The sequence below is a fragment of the Astatotilapia calliptera genome, chromosome 23 (genome assembly GCF_964374335.1).
Source record: "Astatotilapia calliptera chromosome 23, fAstCal68.1, whole genome shotgun sequence".
Classification (NCBI taxonomy): domain Eukaryota; kingdom Metazoa; phylum Chordata; class Actinopteri; order Cichliformes; family Cichlidae; genus Astatotilapia; species Astatotilapia calliptera.
The window spans coordinates 16,952,640-16,979,573 of record NC_137443.1 but is presented as its reverse complement, the minus strand read 5'-3'; the positions used below and the strand labels follow the sequence as shown (position 1 = coordinate 16,979,573).

At 40.3% G+C, this 26,934-nt stretch overlaps 1 protein-coding gene across 2 annotated transcripts in view; it reads left to right on the top strand.

Annotated features, from left to right (window-relative positions):
* Positions 1-26,934, top strand: part of nlgn1 (neuroligin 1) — a 290,365-nt gene that overhangs the window by 248,903 nt on the left and 14,528 nt on the right. For both annotated transcript variants that reach the window (XM_080297619.1, XM_026158032.2), the window contains 3 exons: positions 24,019-24,231; positions 25,955-26,221; positions 26,301-26,662. In XM_080297619.1, coding sequence (XP_080153745.1) covers positions 24,019-24,231; positions 25,955-26,221; positions 26,301-26,662 — 842 coding nt within the window. The remainder of the gene's footprint in view (positions 1-24,018; positions 24,232-25,954; positions 26,222-26,300; positions 26,663-26,934) is intronic.

Sequence of the window (26,934 nt, the reverse complement as noted above, 5' to 3'; positions counted from 1 at the left end):
ATCAGGTGTTTCAGTTAAAGACAACAGAATTGGAAACAATATCTGATTAAAGATGTGTGCTCTTCTCAAGAAAAAGAACCATACTTCAATCACTGAGACTACTAGTTAGGAGAAGTTGGGAAAAGCTTTATAGACATACACAGTACTGGAAAGTGTTATAGAAGGGTTTCTAAATATGTACATATTCACCACTCTATGATAAGATAACAAGTGGTGAAGAGCTAAATTGGGGCTTCTAGCCTAGATATTACACGAGGAGCAAAATGTGCGATCCAAAAACTGTGGAAAATGGTCCACAGTTCTGACTAAAACACCTACAAAAAACTCTACAATTTGATAAAGCATTTGCTCCTCTTTCAAATCAAATCAAATCAAATCAAATCACTTTTATTGTCACATCACATGTGCAGGCACACTGGCACAGCACATGCGAGTGAAATGCTTGTGTGCGAGCCCCACAAGCAACAGAGATGTGCAAACACAACAACACAAACGAGCAAAATACAAGAATGGCCAACCTGAAACTAATAAATATATGTACAATATATAATAGTGTATGCATTTCTGGATGTGTATACTAAATATTTTCCTGTGTGTGTGTGTGTGTGTGTGTGTGTGTGTGTGTGTGTGTGTATACACATTTTTACAAATTAAATAGTAAAAAAAAAAAAAAAAAAAAAAAATAATAATAATAATAATAATAATAAAATATACAGAGTTGAATATGTGCAAAACAAGTGGCATTTATATACAGTGTGGAGTGCATAATGTTGAAATTCCAGTAGTGAAGCTGAGGTGTCTATGACGTGTTCAGCAGTCTGATGGCCTGGTGGAAGAAGCTGTCTCTCAGTCTGCTGGTACGGGACCGGATGCTGCAGAACCTCCTTCCTGATGGAAGCAGTCTGAACAGTTTATGGCTGGGGTGACTGGAGTCCTTGATGATCCTCCCCGCTTTCCTCAGGCAGCGCTTCCTGTAGATGTCTTGGAGGGAGGGAAGCTCACCTCCAATTATCCGTTCAGAGCACCGCACTACTCGCTGGAGAGCTTTGCAGTTGTAGGCGGTGCTGTTGCCATACCAGGTGGTGATGCATCCAGTGAGGATGCTCTCAATGGCACAGTGATAGAAGGTCCTGAGGATGCGGGGGCTCATGCCGAATCTTTTCAGTCTCCTGAGAAAGAAGAGGCGCTGCTGCGCCTTCTTCACTGTTTTGTTTGTGTGTACTGACCACGTAAGATCCTCAGCCAGATGTACTCCAAGGAACCGGAAGCTGCTCACTCTCTCCACAGCAGCGCCGTTGATGGTGATGGGGGTGTGTACTTCTCTGCACCTCCGGAAGTCCACTATCAACTCCTTTGTCTTTGCGACGTTGAGGGTGAGATGGTTGTCTTGACACCAGTGGGTCAGGGCGCTGACCTCCTCCCTGTAAGCCGTCTCATCACCGTTGGTGATAAGACCCACCACTGTAGTGTCGTCCGCAAACTTCACAATGATGTTGGAGCTGTTAGTGGCTGTGCAGTCGTAGGTGTAGAGTGAGTACAGGAGAGGGCTCAGTACACACCCCTGTGGAGCACCAGTGTTCAGTGTGATGGGGGATGAGGTGATGCTGCTCAGTCTGACCACCTGGCGTCTGTCAGACAGGAAGCTAAGGATCCAGCTGCAGAGGGAGCTACTCAGTCCTAGATCCTGCAGTTTCCTGTCCAGCTTCGAGGGAACGATGGTATTGAATGCTGAGCTGTAATCTACAAACAGCATTCTCACATACGTGTCTCTCTTCTCCAGGTGTGACAGGGCAGTATGTAGTGTCAGGGCTATGGCATCATCAGTGGACCTGTTGTGGCGGTATGCAAACTGTAGAGGGTCCAGTGAGTCGGGTAGTGCAGAGCAGATGAAGTCCCTGACCAGCTTCTCGAAGCATTTGCTTACGATGGGGGTCAGGGCTACAGGTCGCCAGTCGTTCAATGAGGAGATGGTGGAGGATTTGGGTACAGGGACGATGGTGGCCATTTTGAAGCAGGCTGGGACTACAGACAGAGAGAGGGAAAGGTTGAAGATGTGTGTGAACACTCCAGCCAGCTGAGCCGCGCATGACTTGAGGACGCAGCCGGGAATCCCGTCCGGACCAGTAGCTTTGCGCGCGTTCACCTTCCTGAAGCACTTCCGCACATCCTCCTCAGACACAGTGTGCGCACTGACGTCATCCGCGGTGCGCACACTGTCCGGTCTCATGGTGTTCGCTGCGTCGAATCTAGCGTAGAATACGTTTAGATCCTCACACAGAGAGGCCGTGGTCTGCGGTGTGCTGGTTTTCCCTCTAAAGTCTGTGATCGTGTTTAGTCCCTGCCACATACTCCGAGGGTTGTCAAACTGTTGCTCCACCCTGTCCCTGTACTCACGTTTGGCTGCTTTGATCGTCTTCTGGAGTTGGTAATGTGCGTGTTTGTAGTCCGATGTGTTCGCGGAGGCAAAGGCGGTGCTCCGTGCCGCGCGAACATCTCCGTTAATCCAGGGTTTTTGATTTGGGAAGGATTTAACTGTTCTGGATGGGACAACATCTTCCACGCATTTCCTGATAAATCCGCAGACTGAGTCTGTGTACTCATCAATGTCTCTGGCGGCCACGTGAAACATTTCCCAGTCCGCGTGATCAAAACAGTCCCGCAGCGCAGACTCCGATTGGTCCGTCCAACAGTGCACCGCCCTCCGGGTTGGAGCTTCCTGTTTCAGCTTCTGCCTGTAGGCGGGCAGGAGCAGGATGGAGCAGTGATCTGATTGGCCGAATGGGGCGCGGGGGAGGGCTTTGTACACATCCCGGAAAGAGGTGTAACAGTGGTCGAGTAGCCGGTTTCCACGTGTGTTAAAAAGGATGTGTTGATGGAGTTTTGGTGAGACTTTCTTCAGGTTTCCCTTATTAAAGTCTCCGGCTGTGATAAACGCTGCCTCTGGGTGTGCGGTTTCCTCACTGCTGATCGCGCTGTACAGTTCCCTGAGTGCACGGTCAGTGTCGGCTTGTGGGGGAATGTAAACAGCCGTAATAATCACTGCTGTAAATTCCCTCGGTAGCCAGAATGGCCGGCACTTAATCATCAGGTACTCCAGGTCCGGTGAGCATAAGGATTTGACCGGGTGCACGTTCGCATAATCACACCAGCTGTTGTTGATCATGAAACACACACCACCGCCTCTGCTTTTCCCAGTAAGATCCTGTGACCTGTCCGCGCGATGCACGGAGAACCCCGATAGTTGTATTGCGGAGTCCGGTACCTTGTCCGATAGCCAGGTTTCTGTGAGGCAGATCACGCAGCAGTCCCGCATCTCTCGCTGGAATGAGATCCGTGCCCGAAGCTCGCACAGCTTGTTCTCCAGAGACTGCACATTAGCCAGTAATAAACTGGGTAACGGTGGTCTGTTAGTGCGCCGTCTCAGTCGAACCAGAACGCCAGATCTTCTCCCTCTGCGTCGGCGTTTGCGGCCTCCAGGGCCAGAGAACAAAGGCGTCTCAGGTGAGATGAATGGGGGGTCTGCAAACGGAGCGTCCGTGTTGCAAAACTTGAACTCCGGAAAGTTATAAGAAAGACCGTCTTTTATGTCCAGTAAGGTTTGTCGGTCGTACACAAGGAGACATGTGCTACTCGCGAAAAAATGAAGGAAAAGTAAAATTAAACACAGAAAAAAGCTGTTGCTTGGGGGAGCTCGCGACAAGGCTGCCATACTCGGCGCCATCTTGTCATCTACAGTCATTTACAGTCTAGGAAAACTCCTTATAGGTGTGGTATTAATGGAAGGCACCACTCAGGGAATCCTGCGCTCAACAACCGAGAAAGCAAACTAACAAGCTAACAAAAGCTACAGCAAGTCTCAAGTTTTCAAGTTTGCACTTCTGTAACCGTGTCCTGTGGACAGATGAGAGAAGCTGGCTGATGCAGCAAGACACTGAAGCAGAAAAATAAAACGGGTTCAGGAAATAACTCAGTGTGTTTAACAAATATATGAGAGGGAGAACTGTTTAGTTTAGTTAGATTGTGTTTGTGTCTGGTTGTTCCTTAGGTGAACATGGTTGTTGTTGGTGTTGTTATTGTTGGTGTCGTTTTCTAGTAGAGTATGTCTTTCCATTATCGTCATTACCAACCCAGTTTATTCGCCCTACCGTCATTAATGAATTTCCTTCTTATTACTGTGGTGGGATGGTATGGTTGTGGCTCGGGTGTAGGTTGGAGAGGTGGGGCAGGATGGCTGAGTGTGGCATCAGTTGGAGAAAATGACACGCCTGGTGTGGGCCTGCTGATTAGTCTCTCCTGCATATGTAAGGAGCAGGGCCGGAGGAAATGCTCTGAAGCAATAAATAATAGCGTGTATATCCAAATCCGCTTCAGCTCTGTGGTTACTGAGGAGAACCTCTTACAATTATATTAACACATCTGCTCAGTGTTGCTGTAAGTACAGTCAAGGTACTTTAAAGGTTTTATTCCTTTGCTGAACAATTTTTGATTTGTTTGTTTGCTTCCTTTCAATTATCAGTGCTAATCAGAGCCTCAAGCTCCTTCTTTTTGCCTTTAGCTGCAATGTTTATTCCAAGATAATCCTTCCTACATTTGGGCTAATTGAGTCAATTAAATAAATGATTTCTTTCATGTCCGTTCCCACAGTGGTGGCATCAATAAATGTTCGTTCCATTCAAGTGTGTGTACATGTGTTTGATTCATGTGTATGCATATTTAAAACTTGTTCTGTGCATGCTTTGATAAACGAGGCCGCAGTTGGAAGCTGCAGTGCGCGGTGGGTAGTCTGTGGGAGTTTGAGTTTTAATTGAAAAATTATCTGGTGCTTCTTTTTGGGTGTGCCTCAGTGCTGTGTACCTACACAGATGCCTGCTTGCTCGCTCACCTCCCTGTGGGTACATTGGTGTCTGAGAGAGTGTGTGTGTCTGTATGCCGTAGGTGGAATAATGAAGTGGATTATGAGTTGCCCAGCGGTGTGATGAGGAAGAACAGATCAATAACTAGATATGCGCAAGAGCATCGAAGTACAGCGGAGAGAGAGGAGAGGCTGAGCTACAAAATGACATTTTGATTATGAAGAGCAAAACTGTGTGGGTGGCAGAGAAGGAGACAGAGAAGAACAAAAACGGTGACACTTGGGCAAAACAAGAACTGAAGGCAATAAAAAAATGGTCATGGTATTTTATTCAACTGTTTGTGCTAATGCTCACCTTATATTATCATACTTCTTTTTTATTTACATATTTTCATATTTGTCATTTTTTTTCTTTACCTCTTTACAAGTTCCTGCTCAGATTGATTGACTAAAAAAGCGATAGGGGCCTACTGTAGGAAAGGTATGAAGGAGGCAGAGGATTTCAGGCTAAGAGACAGCAATATAACATAGCTATTGTAGTAGGAGTCTTTTCTCTTGACATGAAATCCACTGTCACTTCTCTAGACAAATGGTTTTTAATCAGAAGAAATCCTCCCAGCAGAGGTACAGCTAGACAGTCTGGATCTGTTGGGCATCACAAATCAAAGTTAAACCCGTCCTCTGCTCTTTTCTACAGTCCCAGAATTAGTTTTGGGTTTGTCGTCTCACATTTGAAGACTTTTTCCTTTTTTTCCTTTTTCTTTTTTTGTGTATTGTTTTGCATTTTTTCAGGCTGTGTATTTGTAGAATATCTGAACTGGATTCATTGTACTTTGTTTTATTCTTCATTTTCAATGGATCATTGAGTAAGTCGGTCCACTCAGCATGGTGGCATCAACTAATGAGAACGGACAGTCTGAAGAACCTGACAGAGGTCTGGCAACCTGTTTTTTCTGATGGTCTCTCTAGAATTAGAGTGGGATTTTTGTTTGTGTCTCAAATCTCTCGCCCTAATTTGACCTCAAGAAACACATTTTGTCATAACGCAACTTATGGAAACAAGTTCTGAAGGATGCCTTTTTGAGAATTTTTTGAAAGGTGAGCCTGTGCCTGCCTTTCATAAAGGTGGGACACTGCGTCGTGTTTTCTGCTAAATTTATTAAGATACTTGTTTTTATTTTTAAATCTGGGCAAATAACAGTCACACAATTTGGCTAATGAATCATCCAGACTGGCTAACTTATCCCATGCTTTAGTATGTTTCCCCTTTCATATGTATGAAGCAGCTCAATAAACTCAATAAATGTTATGTGAATAAACACTGGTATAAGTCAGATAATCCTCTGCAGCCTGAGGAATATAAGCCTTGCCTTTTTTAGCTTTCTTGTATTCCATAATAATCCTGATTCGAAGCCAGAAGGGATTTTATCCACCAAGATCTGCCATAAATATCCATTTACAATGGAAAAAAACATCTGTAAGCTAAAGTGAAAGAAAAGTGAACTTTGATAGCCATGAAACAAGTGACCACAGGAGACATCTAAAAGTAGCTTCAGCCTGTAGCTTCATTGGTAAAAGCAGATAATAGATAGATAATGCTCTGTCATTAGTTGGAGAAAAGAGAGAAGAAGTTGCTAATGCAAAAATAATGTAGTTATAAAATATCTAGCAAATATCTAAGTGTCTAAGGAGCTTGGAAAGAAAGCAATTTGACTTTTTAAAGCAGGAAAATGACCTGATATCAAAAATGAGGAATATCTGCATAAGTTGCTTTATCAGAAGAAAACATTAGTTGCCATTTCCTCTATGTAAAATAGGAGGAGACAACACAAAACTCACAGTAATCAACTCTGATGGTAAAAGTTATCATGTCATATTATAATCACAATTTAATGTGTTCTGATATTATTGATAATGATATACTACTGGATTCTTTTGGATCAGCATGAGAAAGAATTTGCATATAAACAATGTCAATTGTTTTTTATTGCAGATGATATAACTTAGTTGCACACTGTCCTCTGAGAGTAATCAGCTAATGTTAGCCAAAGCAAACAACTTTGCTTTCATCCATTGTTCTTCATGTGTTTTGTTTTCTATCCAAAATGTGTCCTTTTCTTTTATAGTTCAGTGTTATGAATATTCATCCAACATTACATGATAATTTTATTAACATTTATAAAAGAGAAACAAAAGCTAAGTAGATTGTTAGAGCAACACTGCACGCAGTCGGTGAGAGGTGTACAGTGTCTTTACATATTAACATCAAATTTGGGGTTTATAGTATCACTTTCATGCTAATACTGTCCAGTTTATTGATTTTAATTTTTTTTATTTTTTCCAGAAAGTTGGGAATACTGTAAACAGTGGCTGGTTTTAGTAGTTTACTCCCAATTTTTCTTCATCAGCCTCCAACAACTCTAAAACTAGATTCTCAGTGGAGAACCACAAGTGAAGTCAGAAGTAGTAAAGGCCAAAGAATGACAAAACGGCCACAGAGAAGCGCCTCAGCAATCCTAACCTTTACTCAGCCTCACACAAATTGACAAAAAGAAGAAGAGAGAAAAGAGCAGAGTGTTCCATCTGGGCAAGTAACCTTTTCTCCAGCCGCAAATCAGGTGACTGGGACTGATGTCTGTGTGATTGTGTGCAGGTGTTTACAGTCAGTCTACGTGTGTTTAGAAGGGTGAGATGCTGCTTGGTCGTGTGATCATGTGTGTCCACTCAAAGTGAACGCAGTGATTATGTTTGTCCGTGTCGATGTTGTGTTCTTCTGAATATAACATCTTTTTTATGTATGCGTGCTTGAGTTTCTAGTTCTAGTAAAGTTTCTAGTAACTAGTAGTTTGTGGTAAGAAAAGGCACTTGTGATCCTAAAGCATTAGGACATTATGCATGAAGGTATATGTGCAACTACGTTTAAGGTGTGAGCTGTATTGTGTGGGTGTGCAGAGCTCAGATAGTGCAAGAGGCAGGCTGACATTTTCAGCCAGCTTGCTTATGACTGGAGGCAATGGGCAGCCGTACAGCGACATCACCTCCTGGGTGGCTCATTAGGGAGGAAGCAATGGCACAGTGAGAGAGGGTTGTGGGAGGGTGGAGTGGCAGAGGACATGAATGTGAGGACAGAAAAGATTTAATGTAATATGTTTATCTTTTTGGCAACTGTTCTTTCCTTTCATGCCAATAAAAGGTCATTACTGAGAGGGCAGGTGAGGGAAATAGAGAAGAAAATGAAACATGGAGAAATGTGATCCCCAGTCTCGCTGTTACTGAGCATGTAATTTAGAGTCTTGCGGTGTTAAATGTAGGTGGTAAAATCCTAACCAAACTAATTCAACTGGATTTTAGACATTTGATATTTTAAAATTGTGCATTGTTAATCAAACTTGCTGGATTGAAATAAACGTTTCATTTTTTCGCTTGACAGATGCATTTTACAGATCAGCTGAATCATCTTGTTAGAGAAAGTGCTGCCTCTCCAGTAAGTAGTGCAGAGGCAGATCAGGATTATCCATGACTGAACAACTTGTTCAGTAAACTCCTCTCTAGTACATCTTCAAATGTGTCCAGTTTGGAATAAATCACCATCATCTCCAATGCTGCTCCCCCAGCATATTACAGCAACACACTGACAGAAAATCTTCAACATTTTTTCACATGAATGATCTCAACTTTCTTTTTCAATAGAGCCTGATCATCTTCTTCTTATGTGTTGGTGTTCCAGTTCAGCCTGTCTGTCAATGTGGACGCCGGATACTTGTACTTCTTCGCCTTATCCTGTCCCAAGATAGATGTGGGCCATTTACAGTAGCTTCCCTCTGGAGATGTTCGCCACATCTCTAGTCTTATAAACATTTAAAAGTAGATGATTTTTCCCAAACCACCACAAAATCATCCACAAGTGCTCTGCATTCCTCCTTTTGCCTATCACTTATATATCAAGTGAATGCAGTATTGTATTTCTGTAGGTGGCATGTTCTAGAGTTGTACTGAAAGTGTCCAAGGCGAACAAGAGTGGGGACAGCACAGTTCCTTGTTGAGCTCCTGTACTTCACATTATCAAATCAGCTAGATGCACTTGAGAAATCAAAGAAGGTGATTCTCGCAGTGCAGCAGGATGAGGGAAAGCTATCTGCAGCTTCCAGATAACCTAATCATCTACTGCCAGATTAGTTTGATATCTGACCTGCAGAGCGTCAAGAGAGGTTTTCGCCTATAGTTTCATGTGGGCCAAGAGTACTCTCTCCAGTAGGGATGGGTATCGTTTAGGTTTTATCCGATACAGGTGCCAAACCGGTACTTTTGAAATGGTGCTGATGCTTAAACGGTGCTCAAACCGGTGCTTAAAGAATGGAGAACACAAAATTGGTCCAAAAACCTCTCATGTTTAGCTGTTTTTTTGTAAAAAGATAACAATGTTAGCCTTTTCTCCAGCTATAGGGCATACAGTGGGGCAAAAGAGTATTTAGTCAGCCACCGATTGTGCAAGTTCCCCCACCTAAAATGATGACAGAGGTCAGTAATTTGCACCAGAGGTACACTTCAACTGTGAGAGACAGAATGTGAAAAAAAAAATCCATGAATCCACATGGTAGGATTTGTAAAGAATTTATTCGTGAATCAGGGTGGAAAATAAGTATTTGGTCAATAACAAAAATACAACTCAATACTTTGTAACATAACCTTTGTTGGCAATAACAGAGGTCAAACGTTTACTATAGGTCTTTACCAGGTTTGCACACACAGTAGCTGGTATTTTGGCCCATTCCTCCATGCAGATCTTCTCGAGAGCAGTGATGTTTTGGGGCTGTCGCCGAGCAACACGGACTTTCATCTCCCACCACAGATTTTCTATGGGGTTGAGGTCTGGAGACTGGCTAGGCCACTCCAGGACTTTCAAATGCTTCTTACGGAGCCACTCCTTTGTTGCCCAGGCGGTGTGTTTTGGATCATTGACATGTTGGGAGACCCAGCCTCGTTTCATCTTCAAAGTTCTCACTGATGGAAGGAGGTTTTGGCTCAAAATCTCACGATACATGGCCCCATTCATTCTGTCCTTAACACGGATCAGTCGTCCTGTCCCCTTGGCAGAAAAACAGCCCCATAGCATGATGTTTCCACCCCCATGCTTCACAGTAGGTATGGTGTTCTTGGGATGCAACTCACTATTCTTCTTCCTCCAAACACGACGAGTTGAGTTTATACCAAAAAGTTCTACTTTGGTTTCATCTGACCACATGACATTCTCCCAATCCTCTGCTGTATCATCCATGTGCTCTCTGGCAAACTTCAGACGGGCCTGGACATGCACTGGCTTCAGCAGCGGAACACGTCTGGCACTGCGGGATTTGATTCCCTGCCGTTGTAGTGTGTTACTGATGGTGACCTTTGTTACTTTGGTCCCAGCTCTCTGCAGGTCATTCAACAGGTCCCCCCGTGTGGTTCTGGGATCTTTGCTCACCGTTCTCATGATCATTTTGACCCCACGGGATGAGATCTTGCGTGGAGCCCCAGATCGAGGGAGATTATCAGTGGTCTTGTATGTCTTCCATTTTCTGATGATTGCTCCCACAGTTGATTTTTTCACACCAAGCTGCTTGCCTATTGTAGATTCACTCTTCCCAGTCTGGTGCAGGTCTACAATACTTTTCCTGGTGTCCTTCGAAAGCTCTTTGGTCTTGGCCATGGCGGAGTTTGGAGTCTGACTGTTTGAAGCTGTGGACAGGTGTCTTTTATACAGATGATGATTTCAAACAGGTGCCATTCATACAAGTAACGAGTGGGGGACAGAAACGCTTCTTACGGAAGACGTTACAGGTCTGTGAGAGCCAGAGATTTTCCTTGTTTGAGGTGACCAAATACTTATTTTCCACCCTAATTTACGAATAAATTCTTTACAAATCCTACCATGTGAATTCATGGATTTTTTTTTTCACATTCTGTCTCTCACAGTTGAAGTGTACCTCTGGTGCAAATTACTGACCTCTGTCATCATTTTAAGTGGGGGAACTTGCACAATCGGTGGCTGACTAAATACTTTTTTGCCCCACTGTATATGATATCATCATCATATGGTCATCACACAGGATGTTGTCAACCATCCAGGTACCATCTCCAGTTTCAGAATCAGGTTGTAAATGTCACTCCGGAGCAAAGATAGCTGGAAAGCACAGATCCTCAGAGCCTTTTGGCTGATACCATCAGGGCCAGCAGTGTTGCCCTGTGTAATTTCTCCAGCTCTCCTGTCTCCTACAGTTAAGCACAGGGTGTTTGTCACAGATGGAGGTGGGTCTGATCCATAGAGTTCACTTGGGGCTAAGCAGGGAAGAAAGGGAAAATCACTGACAGTGGTGTGGGTGTGTGGAGTGTAGAGAATAGGGCTGTGAACTAAATCTGTTGAAAAGATTATTTAGGTCATTTGCTTTCCCCAGTCTTTCCTCTGGTGGTCTTTCTGTCACCTTAAACACGCAGATTTAAAAAATAAATAAATTCCACTCTACATACTCCCTTATGACTTTTGTTGAGCTTCACCTGTAGGTCGTGCTGCACTCTCCTCGTTTCTCTCATGTCCAAAGACCTGAACACTTTACCGAGGCTTTAACATGCAATGAGTCCTTGTCCCAGTCAGGGCAGGTCATTTTTATAAATACAAACTTAATACAGATTAATGCTCTTACTTTCTGTCACTTTAGTTACTACCTCAGTGGAAATTTGAGGAACAGATTTTTACCAACAACTTCTGAATTAATTCAATTTTTTTCCTCTGAGGGGGGTCAGTGTCATGTTAATACTGCCCTCTCTCTTCTCAGTCTTTCTCTCTCTCTCCCCCATTTACCTCCTTCACTTTATAAAAAAAAAAATAACATGGATAACATGTTCTGTATTTTCTATTCAGAGGGGCTGGTGATGCCCAGTACCATGGCTCTGAGTCCACTAGAGTGCCTTCACCATAAAAGCACTAAGCAGCTTAAGCTGCTCTTACAAGAGACATGTATATCTGAAAGCCACCTCACTTCAAGATTGTAGCAGCATGCGCTCTGACCTATATGGGGTTTTGAAGGCCAGGGATGCATTAGAATGTTGATTTGATGCTTTCAGACACTCCTGTGCTGTGGGCTGATGGATTTTGGGACTGTGAAATCTGAAGAATAGTGTTTAGTGTTTGCAATGCACTTTTTGTTTTCTCATTCAGGGGGTATTTTACAGTGTGTATTTAAAGAAAGATTGGTATTATTATTATTAGGGCAGCATGATAGTGCCGTCATTTGCACTGTTACCTCGCAGCAAGAAAAAAAATTGATGAATTGTGATTAATTATGATTTATAATCAATCGTACTAAGTAGATAGATTTCCATGCTTGAGGCAGAGGACTGGCTTAGTCACACTTACACTCCTTTCAACACTCCCTCATATATACTATGAATGTAGCTTTGATTGGTTATTTACTGTTGTGCTTGTTGCTGTTATTGCGTTGCTGTCAAGCATTTTTATACCAATCAGTGGTTTATTTAACAGACTACATATTTAGAAAGGCAAATGTTGCCTTTACTGTTGCCTCATGGACTGCTTTGTTGTCCTTTTGGCTGATTGTGCAGATCCCAGCTTTTCTAACATTGTGCATGTGAGATGGCTTGTGCACATGCAAAACTGATGTGCTGGAAGCACAGATCTGTGAACAGTCTCCTCTCTACAGGCATCTCTATAATCCATCAATGTAGAAGCATATGATTTCCAGATGGCACATAACCGATGTTAGTGAAACTACTGCAACAGTTGGAAAAATCCCACATTGGGTTTGTTTTGGAATGGCATATATCCTGCGCATTGTATGTTTTATTGGTCGTTTAGTGTTGTGGCATAATGTGTGTTTTGTTTTTTCCTTCACCAGCTATGCCAGTCATTTAGAAGAAGAGTTCTTTGAGTTGAGTGCAAAGAGCAAATATCACTGTGCTGACGTTTGCATGCACAGTGGCAATGTGTCAAGCACATCCCCAGTTTAATTCAAATTATTCTTTTCCTTTGGGACTTTCTATTTTAGGACTTCTCTGTTTGTGCCACTGTTATTACACTAGAGAAATGGTTTAGTCGTTTTATTACACAATTAGTACAATTTGAAGGTGTGCACACACCTCACCTTACTCTACTAAATATAGTGTATGCTACCATAGGCTCTCTATCTTCTACACTAAAGCCTTTGGACTCTTGAGTAGCTCCATTACTTTTTCATTCCCTCAGTCCATCTTTGTGCCTCCATCTTTATTTTATTATCCATCTACAGGACTAAACTTGTCAGAGCTATCTTTGTCTTCAATTCTTATGCAGGTTTTATGTTCTAAGATGCCACCTTACATTCTGAGTGCCCTCTTCTTCCGTTTTTCTTTTTTATTCCAGTTTTTTCTCTTTTTCAGCACCTCCCACACTCTTTTCTCACATTGTCATCTACCTCTCACATGCCTCATTCTGTCTTTCTCTGCTCTCTCACTGAAATGTCGCGCTTTCTGTCCGTTAGATTTTTTTTTTTTTGCCACTCTGTTTTCATCTCTCATTCTCTTGGGTGCACTTCTACTTGTATGCTAATAATGTTCTTGTGCTAAGAAAGGAAGCTGCTTACCTATTCACATCAGGACTCAACACATGCATGCATGCATACACATGCACGCACACACAGTACTTTTGTGCCTGTAGAAGTGTGCATCCATTTCTGTCCTACAGCGAAACCTCACATCTTCTCATCCTGCTAAGCTTTGTCTCTTTTTTACATTTTGTCCTTTTACTCTTGTGCAGCTTTATGTTTTCAGTTTTCAATAATTTTTCTCTAATAGTACATGATTTAATGCATGTTCACATTTTATGTACCCCAAAAAAGTGGTACAGTTGGTGCATTAAATCACAGAGAGAGGTCAGCGGATGCTGAGGCGCAAAGTGTGCGCAGGTCGCCAACATTCTGCAGAGTTATTCGCTACAGACTTGCAAACGTCATGTGACCTTCAGATTGGATCGAGAACAGTGCATAGAGAGATTCTGCCACAAGCTATCTGGTAATCAAAAGGACGAGTCTGGATTTGGAGGTTACCAGGAGAACTGTACATGTCTGACTGCATTGTGCCAAGTGTAAAGTTTGGTGGAGGCAGAATTATGGTGTGAGATTGTTTTCGAGAAGCTGGGCTCAGTCTCTTAGTCCCAGTTAAAGTTTTAGTTTTAGTTCCAATATGGCTGCGCACCAGTGCACAAAGCAAGGTCCAGAAAGACATGGATGAGCAGGTTTGGTGTGGTAGAACTCAGCACAGAGTCCTGACGTCAATCCAATAGAACACCTCTGGGATGAATTAGAGCTTAGATCTTAGCCAGGCCATCTCATCCAACTTCAGTGTCCAACCTCACCAATGCGTTTCTGGAAGAATTGTCATAAATTCCCATAAACACACTCCTAAACCTTTTGGAAAGCCTTCCCAGAAGGCTTGAAGCTGCTATAGCTGAAACGATGGCCTGACATCGCTTTAAACACAATGAATTAAGAATGAGTTGTTACACAAGGTCATGCGTGTGAAGGCAGATGAACGCATATTTTTGGCAATATGATGTATGTGTTACTTTCAGCTGTTTCCTTGTAACAATGGTTGGCTACAGTGGGCAGCCCACCCACACTTGGCTGTGTTTTATATCAATTACCCTTCCTGACATAATCCCAAAGGGAATTTATGTTTCTGTTTGGAATCAAACAAGCAATTTTTCACTTACCAAGCAAATGTGGAGCTGCAGCATGTATAAACTAGAAATTCTAACTATATTTACAATACCCCCAAAAAATCTTTACAAAATCTTTACGTCTCCAGTGGTTTCAGGACCATGTGCCAGGATTTTGTAATTTCACCAAGCCTCGGAGGAATACAATTTACTAGTAAATGATCTTTCTCTTTCTCTCTGCTTGCCAGATGGTAAACTATCTAGATTAAACTCTCTTTTCGCAAACAACACTTTTAATGTTATATGGAAATCCAAAAGCTGTTCAAAGCGCTGTCTTTGTAGTAAAAATAATCTCAGACAGAAAGCTATTATACCAAATCTGTGGATAAAGTAAATTCCAACTGGAAAATTCCTTCATTGCTTACATTTTTCCTTGCATGGGTCACATGGTAATTATGGGTAAATCGGCCAACCAGTGCACAGCTTGTATAAAGATGTGGTGTTGTTATATTGGTTGCACCATAATATTATGATTCCCATGGGTCATGGTTCTGTCAGTTTAATATATATATATAATTGTGGCTTGTATCTTTGCTTGTACAAAACTTCATAATGTGGCAGGTCCAGCCATTTTTTGTCTTTACATACCTAATTAGGGGGCATTATGCATTCAGTCCACAAAGCCGGAATAGCTTGAGTAACAGTTTAATCACATCCACACCCACACAGAGAAGTCCTCCCTACTCCCTCATTGCCTTCAACCCTGCAGAAGGAGGTAATCTATACCAGCTTGTCCTGCAGGCAAATCTGTTAGGGCAGCGACACAAATTAACACGTGTTTGTGTTTGTGCAGAACAAGAAATATGAACGGTGGCTCATTTCATTTTTGAAGTCGAGAGTGTAATTTGATTTGTGAAAGGAGGAAGGAGAAAGGCAGGGAGGTAAGGGAGGAGAGGATTTAATAGACAAGAAAACGGAGACGCTAGATTAACATATCAAGATAGAAGGTGATGGACAGATGATGATTAGAGAGTTTACCGTAAAATGACACCGTAGACTAACAGCCTTTGACATCCTATGTGAACCAACTGCTGTGTGTGCGTGCGTGTGTGTGTGTGTGTTCTAAAAGGTGGTAGGTAAAGTATTTGTTTACCTTAGGTTTAGTATTTTTATACAATTACACTAATTGTTTCATATTCAGTAACTCCTCATTACCACTCTTAAAGCTGCTTAATTTTTCTACTTGCGGCTGATAATTTTGATCAGTTCCCTTAACACACACACACACACACACACACACACACACACACACACACACACACACACACACACACACACACACCCCTTGCGCTGTAGGTGTGTTCGGCTGCCTTGTCTCGTTCTCTCTAGTTGTAATATTTAAATGGACCTCTTGCTTTTGTGGTGTCACTTTACTGAAGATAAGGTGTCTCTTCTAAATGCAAATTCAGACACACAAAAGCATCTACACACACAAGCACACAGCTGCTTTGAAAATGTATTAGCAGTTTAAAACGGTAAAATGACTAATTTATTTATTTTGCATGTCTGTAAAAGTTCTCTTGGGGAAGTTTCTAGCTAATATCATTTCATGTTTTTTTATTGGTTAGCCATATGAAACAGCTATCTGCCTGGCCTAAATGAATTGTGTGAAATTTAAATCTGCAATATCTTAAGCATGAAAAATACAGATCCTATTTGATAAATTGTTATAAGCAAACCATTTTAGTCTCTTTAATCCCTTTTTTCAGATGTACTTCATTACTTTATTCAGCTGCCAGGTACAAAGCAGAGTAAAGAGTGAATACTGGATGGTCAAGTATAGTATGGCGCTAAAGTAGGTGGCACTGGATAGGCAGCTTCTTGCTAAAACCTCACCCATAACAGGAATATAAGTTGATATGCATGCTTGTATTTTGTGTTCACCTTCTTCTCTTGCTCTCAGGTGGGCTGAAAAGCCAATTATTCAACTTGAAAACCATCTAATTGTTTTGTTACTTCTTTTCTTCCCATGTAATTTCTTACTTTTCCTCTTAAAAGGGTATAATGCTACAGTTAGTAAAAAGGATTTAATATACACAGCAAATTTGACACAGCCTGCTAAATAATTTGCAGCCCACAGGTACTTGCTAAAAAGCCATTTTACCTGGCATATCCTGTCATGTGACTTACAAAATGTCATGTATTTAGTGGTAACAGGTGAAACACAGGATTGATCAGGTGCAGCCTAAAGTGAAATGCACATGTTTTTAAAGTTATGTATAAAAGCACAGCTGGTCTTACATTTAGAAATAAGAAGATTTTATTTATCTCTTGAAATATGGAGCTAAAATTTTATCTTTAAAAGTAACACGGATCTTCGTTGTTCTGTGTCATATGTTTACCCATTTATCATCCAGTGATCACATGCTAAATTAATTCATATAATAATATGCTCTGCTAAATACCGATGTCCATTTTGCTGGTAATGCACAATTTTGTAACTATGCAAGGAGGACACACCTGAAAATGAGAACTGGCTCTGTGTTTGCCCCGAGTGCTATCTAAATAAAGGTTGAATGAGTGAATATCCTGTAGCTCTGTATTCATTATTTCCAGTGAGAAATGCTTTGTGCCTCATCAGCATATTCCCCAGCCGGCTGCCCTCAGCGCGCCGTTGTCTTCAGTGTTGTTGTAAGCAACGAACAGATATAGATGGAGCATTGCTGAGGCACTGTAAATATTTAGAGCTGCTGTTGCACCATTTGTTTTAGGAAGACATCCATAGACTGCAGGGCAGAACTGGAGGAGTGTACTAGATGAGTTGAGGTTATGGTTTGGCCATGCAGTGTATTCGATCAAAAATGACTTGTCATCCAGTCACTGAGCTACTAGTATATAGTATAGTTCAGAAGGCCCACATAATGAGAACAGAGCATTCCATTATATTTATCTTATTTTGTCATTTCTCAATGGATGCAAAAGTATCTGAAGAAGGGTTGCAGCTTCAAAACTGGAGAAGAATTTAAAAAAAATCTGATTGCACTAGAGCTGCTTCCGCTAATTTGGAACTGACCCACTAATGCAACAATATCAGTAGTTTTAAGCACATTCCCACAGACCTGAGCTACGGTAAAATTATAGTTCAGTAGAACAGTTAGCAACTGTGGAAACCTGGACCATAAGAAAGAAAGAAGAAAGAAAGAAAGTGTACTTTATTGGTCCCCGTGGGGAAAATCCCTCTCTGCATTTTACCCATTCACTCAGTGAAGCAGACCAAATGTGGGTTATTGTATATTTGTGTTGATTTTTTGCGTCAGTGGAGATTCTATGGCGTTATTTTTGTGCCACTATTCTGAGTGCACGTAAAAAAAAAATTGCAGGTACAAGTGTTCCATTTTGAGGAGAAATTCTGAGCGAAGAAAAGCTAAATTTGAGTGAACAAAATTCATTGCTGTGTGCAAAAAATGTATTTCAGTGCTTGCTATTATCCATAGACACACACACAATACCAGCCCCTCTCGCTCAGTTTTTGCATTTGCGCTCGCTCGATATGTGTTGCTTGCGCTGTCAACATTTCTGCCCGTGTGCGTTCAACTCTTTCTGTGCACCGTTATATTTGTGCCACAAAACCAGCCAATCACAGACTTGGATGCAAAAAAATCTGATTGGCTGTTTTGGTCTCCAATCAGCTCAAAATGATGAAATGCAATATCCCAGAATCCATTTCGTCTAAAACTCAAACGAGGCAGTGGCGGAGGAACAGAGTGGCGGAGTTTGAAATATTACTCTTTCTGGGTCACAAAATGAACTTTTATGCGAGGATGGTGCTGTGGAAACTAGTGATGTGCAATACCACTGATTTCCTTTCCGATCCGATACCAAGTAAAATTCAGGGTGGTATCGACGATACTGATCCGATACCGATACTTTGTACAAAAACGTATTTTATTTATTGTATCTTTTATTGTATCTCAAATTATAGCGTCATCATGATTACAAGAAATCAGACTACTTGTTCTTATCTCTTAATAATGCAGAATTCATCATATAGAAATAAAAAAACTGAAGTTGTGCGCTATTTGAACACGCTGCCTGCCTGCAGCACTAAAGGACTCCGCGAGAGACATCATATTCTGTGATATGATTTACTCTGAGGTGTTTGACGAGGTTAGTGGTGTTGCCACAACACCTCACTTTCTTGCCACATGTATCACAAACCACGTCTCGCTGTTTGTGGAGGTAAAATACATCCACACATGACTCCATTTACGCTCAGCCATTGTTGTGAGTGCGCACGCCAAGGGGCTGCAACACATTTATACAGCCATATTTCGCATATGACTATGAAAGGTGGAAGAGGAAGTAGTTCCTTCCAGTGTAGACAATCTGAATGATATAGTTTATTTCCACTGTGTTCCTGTTAATGATAAACTACAAATTTTTTCCTAAATTACTAAAACATCTATATTTTAATATGAGAATCGATTCAAGAACATAAATGACTGGTATCGGAGGAATCGATATTTCAGTATCGATCCGCACATCACTAGTGTAAACTTCAAATATCTGCTCAATTTATCAAGACATCACATATTTACAAAAGCGCTCTAACGCTTTATAAATGTTGAGAGTGCAAGCAACACATTGCGAGCAAGCGCAAATGCAAAAACTGTGTGTGTGTATGGTTAATAGCAAACACTGAAATACATTTTTTGCACGCAGCAATGAATTTTGTTGACTCAAATTTAGCTGTTCTTCACTCAAAATAAATTACTCCTCAAAATGCAACACTTGCACCTGCAATTTTTTTTTTACGTGCGCTCAAATTTATTTTACGTGTGCTCAGAATAGTAGAACAAAAATGACGCCGTAAGATTCTGTATTAAGAGACATGCCTCGGAAATCATTATTGTCAATTCTGCTGATTCTACTGAGATTTCTTTTTGTTTTTTAACCTGATAAGAGCGTTATTTCAAAGGATGTGAGATTAAGGGAATTGTTTTTTTTATAAACCTGCATTGTAGTAAGGCATGGGATAATCATATTTAACAATTTGAAGAAGAATCTCTAAGCAGTTCAAGAATGCCACCTCAGACGTTGGTCTACACAGCACAACAACAATGACAGATTCAGCCATTTTTCTTAGTCATTAAGCTTCTTTCTCTCACTTTCTGCGTCTTTTCGTCTTGTTTCATTTTCCTTGTCATTCTTTTGTCTACTCTAGACTCGCTGCCTCGTTCTCTGCATGCTTGTTAATCTTGCTACGCTGCGAAACTCTTTTTTCCCTCCACTTTAACTTCCCATTTCCCTTTGGTCTCTGAATTTTGCATTTTCTTTTGATTTCACCACCAGTAATAAGCCACATCTGCTGGAAGAGTTTACATGCTTGAGTGATGGTGTTTTCCCTCTTCCTTCTTCCTCTACTGTTCCTTCTCATTCTCTTTCTCACCATTCAGAGTCAAAAGGACAGAAAGTAAAAACGAGAGAAAAGAGAGAGGATTATAGTATACAGACCGTGACTGTGAAAAATAGATGTGTGCAGAGAAAGAAGTATAAAAAAATCCCATCTTTCTCTTCGTCTAGCCTTCTCTTTCTGGTTCGACAGAAATAGGAGGGATAAAAGCTGGATTCCTGGATCAGGGTTCACCTCAATATTGTCATCCCAGGAAGCTTAGGCCGAGCTCCTAAATCACGGATGGTGGCTTTTAGCCAAACCTGAGACATAGACACGTATGAACTCCTGCATAGAGGAGGAAAATAAAACATGTTTGGCATCACTCTGTAGAGGAAATAAAGCATGTTTATTGTAACATCAACGCACCACTTTTTTTCATATATTACCGCATTATGTGCATGTTTGTATATAAGACAGCAAGGGAATAGAGCCCCACCCCACTGCCCCACCACTGTTGGCGTAGTAATCATTCTTTCTGTCTCACTCTTTGTGATTGCCAGCCCATCCTTGCACTACAGCTAAATTGAATCAATTAAAATCTTTCTTTTAGATGGCTGCTGTTGCTTCCACCAGATTAGGCTTTGATCAAGAAACACACAAATAAATAAATAAGCAAGTGGAAGGGGAATAGAAAAGGAATGAACTTAATTAAACAGTCAGCAGGGGTGTGTGCTTGTCTGGATGTTAGTAGGAATGTGTGGATGCAGCTGCACTGTATAGGATTTTGGCACATGTGCGTGATTCAAATGAGTGCTTGTTCAGAAATACTTGCAGAAATACAAAAAAAACCCTAAAAATTGTGCATATGTGCAAATGAGCAAACTTGCAAGCAAGTGAGCGTGCATGCGAACATAGAGTGGCTCTATCATAAATTTCATAAAACAAATTTTCAGCTGACTATGTCAGCGGTTATACTTGACAGTAGATGAATCTGTGTGAGCCATTGTAAACATAATATGCATTATGGTTATTATGACCACAGTCACATGTGCTGCCATGCATAATTACAGCTCTTAACAGCCACATTAATTCAAATCACTGTGTTATGCAATAAAAATGAATATGATTTGTGATCCTGTTCTAATGAATTTTTTTTGTAAACTGGGTTCAGCATAAAGTCATAGATTTAACTCTTTAAATATCGAAGTGACAGGCCAAAGAACAATAAACACATTAGTTCCATGATGCTAGAATGGTTCAGTAAGTGTTATCTTGGATTGGGCAGATATCATGGAGGTCATATTTATTGTTGTAAAACTGGATTTATTACTCTCACATTATTAGAATTATATTGTATAGCAGGAATTCTCAAATAGAGTTCTTAATTAGTCCTCAACAGTAGAAAATCAGACAAACCTCAAACCTCAGAGCTGTGAATATAACACTAGATATCCCCAAGTCATTCCATACCAAAAACTGTTCAGGTATCAGAAGAAGTAAATGTCGTTGTTCTAGAGAGTTTTAGTGTGTAGTAGTGAGAGTGATGTAGAAATACTAATAAACTTGCTACAATCACTGCTGCTACTACAACTACTACAACTACTACAACTACTACCACTAATATGACTAATAATAATAATAATAATAATAATAATAAATAAATTACAATTTATTATTACTAATATTAATTTGCTTTTTTCATGTCCCCATGTATAATACTGGGTTTTACTTTAAAGACATTCAGCACATATAGTAATTATTTACAAACCAGTGATGCCATCCTTTCTTTTTTTGCACCAAGTGATTTTAACGATGATGATTTTTATTTCAGTAATTATTTACAACTTTTGGAAAACAGCAGGAACAAGCAAAAAAAATAAATGACAGCAAATAATTGAATTAATGCAAATAACAGATATGCAGGCTGAAGTGCAGGATGGTAAATATATTCTTTTAGCAATCCTCAAAGGCTTTCTGTGGGTGTACACATAATGCATCCAGTGTAAATTACCAGTGTAGTGTTGACTGAGACTGTGAAATAGGCATTTCATTTTCACTGATACAAATAAAAATATCCAAAAACACATGGAAGAAAATATGTGAGCATGTGAGGTTGAAAGGGACAGTTCTTGGGTGTGGTTGTTGGGTGTCAGTGCCCAGGATGCATGGAGGGTTTAATGGGGCTTTTAGTGTGGAAGTGTTGGGAGCTGGACATGAAATTGCTCTAAAAGACCTCAGCTCTCCTGTGGCTCTCCTCGTCTCTTCAGTACATTTGTACCTTACTAGTATTTGATGTTGAAGCCTCACTCGCCATGGATTTTGGCAAATAATCTAAGCGATAAGAGGTCGTCAGATTGCTTGAAATTCAAAGAAAAGTTGCTTCAAAGATTCCTTTCTTATCTTTTTTAGCATTGCATAGACTGGTCCGTACCTTACAAAAGGAAAGGAGATAACGCCATCCCACAATCCTTTGCAACAGTGACATTTAGGGCCATGCAGCATCAGGCTGTTCACATTATACTATTTATTCACATCAAACGTTTTTTTTATAGCAGTGACATCAATTGCATTTAAATTTAGGGGATATGAGTGGACAGGAGAATGAGCGTAAGCAAACATCTTAACATGACATTTATTTTGTTTCACTTTCTTTTTGTTTATTTGTTCACTTGTTGTTTTTTTATTAACGGTGCTATAAACACAAACACAGAACATTATAGCTTCACCTCATCAAAGAACCAGCAACGTCCTGTAGCATGATGCATAGCTAAACATATGTTCAGTTGAAGGCTGTTAGCACCATAGTTTCACTGGATCAGTAAAAGAAATAAAAGTGATGTATATGGTGTCTTGTAGCTCGGATGGAGAAGGAGGTGATTTTGGTGAATGGCACTGACTTAGTGAATAAGTCAGTGCCATTCACCGACTATTAATTGAATAGTAAGTGATAGCTCCGACTAGCTAACAAACAGTAACAGATTCGTTTTTATGATTCACGAATGACTATTTGCACAGGCCTGAAAAAAGTACCTTAGAAAAGGTAATTGCTGCAGCATGAAAATATAATACAGAAACACTTGTGGAAAAACTGTAATAAACAGCATAATTATTTCCCAAACTATCCTTTGTAAAGATCTAGCCAACTCTGAAGAACTAATTGTAAGACAAGCCCAGTTGTCTGGTGTCAAAGGTAAATATTACATTTCAGATACAGACATCTGGCCAAACACTTATTGACCTGACCTCAAACTTTTGAGATCGCCTATTGTTATTGTGGTTAAAAAGCATAATGATAATAAATGCATAAACAACAACAACAAAAATTAATATCCTTAATGTTGTTAGTTAAATTACTCCATTACCTTGTGTATTCAGTGTGTTTTTTTAACAAATCAATTCAACTTGAAATAAAAGATCATGGAGGCGTTGAAGCAGTCTATAGGCAGTTCAAATAAAGTCTTCTCTTGAAAGGCAGTCTGGATGTGGGCAGTGTGTTGTACTGACCTTTGAAAACACGAGTTATTATTATAGATTTATCCACAAAGACCTTGATTTGAAATTTGTATTATGTTATTAAACATATCACTGCTTCTTTGTGACACATTATCATTTTCCATGAAGTTTTCATTTGAATTACTCGTAACTCTATATCTCTCTATATTGCAGCAAATTATTAAAGAATGAGGCTTTTGGTTTTCTGTGTACTGTGGCAAAATATACCTTAATAGCTTAATCAAGGAGATTAAAAAAGAAAATAGATTTTAAAAAATGCAAAATCTTCAAAATACAAAAGTACAAAGAATGTTTTTGAATGATTTTTTTTTTCGTGATGTGTGATGATAAACTGTAAGATTAAACCTACTAATGTAAAGACATAAATAAACATAATTTCTCATTTCTAAAGTTTGTTGAAAAGGAACCAAACTCCATAAATGAAATGTGTAGATTAAGACAGAGAAAAGTCCTGATGCCATTAGGTGTCTTTTCTTTGTTAATGAAGCCATCTGCTTATGGTCAAATAAGAAAATTAAGGAGAAGATATTAAAATAATATCTACTATTTTTAATTTGTCCTCTCATCCAGGTTTCCTGAGTACCGGTGACCAAGCAGCAAAAGGGAATTATGGCTTGTTGGATCAGATCCAGGCTTTGCGCTGGACCAGTGAGAACATTGCAGCCTTTGGCGGCGATCCATTGCGAATCACTGTGTTTGGCTCCGGAGCTGGAGCTTCCTGTGTGAACCTGCTCACGCTGTCTCACTACTCAGAGGGAAACCGCTGGAGCAACTCAACAAAAGGTAAAGCCCAAGGACTCGAGTTACAGGGATCCATGTGGGGTCTTCATACGTTCTTAAGTCTCATTTCAGTAGCGAGTGACCATAAAAAAGGTTGTGATCTGCTTTTGCTGATGCTTGTTGTCATTTTGGATGCGTGTATGTTAACGTCGGAACGTGCTGAATGGAGGGTTTTTTTCTCTGCGTTTCACTGTACTTGCAATATTCAGCTTTGACATGAAAAAAAGCAATTGATAATATACTACTATATAGAAAACAAAAGATTTTGTGCTTCATAATTTTCTGAGAATGCCCGCTCTGAGCAATTAAAAGCAGTTGTTTTACAAACAGTTAAATAAAAAATAAAAAAATGAACAAAAACATCACATATATTCTAAACACAGGTTTCATATATGATTTTATTTAATGGGATGTTGCTCTTTATTCATACAGAGACCAATTTTTCAAAACGAAGAGACTTGGTAGTAATAATGTGTTACAACCATGTATATCTGCAGCAAAAAAAAAAATAATGTGCCTCTAACCATAAACAAAATTAGGTGATAAGATATGTAAAGGATATTGACATTACTGGGGAACAAAATATATGGAAAGAAAGAACTTGAAGCACCTCTTTCCCTAAGGTCAGGTAAGCAATAAGAACGATAAGGACAGTGTTGACCAGTAGCCTGACATTGCTGTAGTTGGGATTTCTGTTTGAATCCTACACTATGTGGCAGGATAGTCATTTTGTCAGAGTATATGAAACCTGAGCTTTGAGATTTGTCTATTTCCCAGGCTAGCTGTCCACTGTAATTGTAACAAACATTTCTCAAGAAGAAGGAAATAGCGAATTTAGGAACATTCAAGTTATGTTACAGACCAATGCCTTCTGTGGATTTGTCATGCTTTATAAAGAAACAGAAATCTCATTTCAGTCACACCACTCACGTTTGACATGATAGATTGGATGATTCAGACAATCTCCATGAACTCTCATAGGTTTCTACCATTATCTATGATGGAGCTGTTTAGCTTAGCATCAATAGGGGATTCAAAATCAGCTTTGTTAACAACATTTATAAATATCTGAAGGACCCCAATATCTCACTCTGTCAACACCTTTTTATTACAGTCAGTTTGGTGATAATTATCTAAAAACTGTGATCATAAGTGTTTCACACATTTGGATGGAAATCAAAGAAAAGGGAAAGGGAAAACATGACATCCCCCATCACACTAAGCCATGAAGATTTTTCTTGCATTCAAGATGACTAACAATCACAGGATCATTAGTAAATGTTCAGATTTGTTTCTTGTCACTACTGAAAACTAACAAACCAAAGAATTTGCCAGTTTTTACATCATTAATGTTACCCTCAACCTGCAGGGCATTAATATGGGACTGACTCAACAAACCTGCATTGTACTATGTTCATGATGAAAATCAGGATGGCTGAGTTATTTTTTTCTTTTTTGCCAAAAGAAATATTGCTTTGTCTGTTCTAATAAGCAAAACTATTTTTCAGTGTATTCAGTTTGCCTCTAATATGACCTATGATCACTGAGGTTCCGTTCCATTTTCTCAATCAGCTGATTTATCATATGATATTTTTCTTTATATGATTTTCAAAATGACATTTTATGCATCTATACTTATTTTGACATATTTTGGGATAGTCTCTGAATTGCACCTAATTAATTGTTTTCTCCATCAATGCTGCCCCTGTGCTGTTTTTGTCTTAAGGCCTGTTCCAGAGGGCCATCGCTCAGAGCGGCACAGCTCTGTCTAGCTGGGCTGTCAGTTTTCAGCCTGCCAAATATGCTCGAATGCTGGCTCGGAAGGTAGGCTGCAACCTGGAGGACACTGTGGAGCTTGTGTTGTGCCTGCAGAGAAAACATTACAAGGAGCTTGTGGATCAAGACATCCAGCCGGCCCGTTATCACATTGCCTTCGGCCCTGTTATTGATGGCGATGTTATACCTGATGACCCTCAGATTTTAATGGAACAAGGTATTCAATTTATTTTCCACCAATGGATGCTTTGTAATTACAATTTGTAAGTTAACCAAACTCTACTGTCTCTTGCTAGGTGAGTTCCTCAACTATGATATAATGCTGGGAGTGAACCAGGGCGAGGGCCTTAAGTTTGTCGAGCTTATCGTGGACAATGAGAATGGCGTCCAAGCTAATGACTTCGACTACGCCGTGTCCAGCTTTGTGGATGACCTTTATGGCTACCCAGAAGGCAAAGACATCCTCCGAGAGACCATCAAGTTTATGTACACTGACTGGGCTGATAGGCATAATCCAGAGACACGCCGGAAGACACTCCTAGCACTTTTCACCGATCACCAGTGGGTAGCACCAGCAGTTGCCACAGCTGACCTGCACTCCAGTTTTGGATCTCCAACCTACTTCTATGCTTTCTACCACCACTGTCAGACGGAACAGGTGAGCTTCAAACTATCACATGCCTCATCAGCTCTGAAGGTACTTTCAAGTATTATGGTACCTGGAATCTAGGAATGAACACCCGGTCTTGATTTGAATTGTATCACTGAGCAGAAGCCATTTATCAACACATGTAAACAGAACGAATTCAAGAATAATGTACAATCAAATAAAATCACTTATTTCTTATTGCTAAAGGCAAAACAAAATGCTCCCAAATGAAACTAAAGTAATTGATTTGAACTGATAGTTTGATAGATAAGCCGACACAT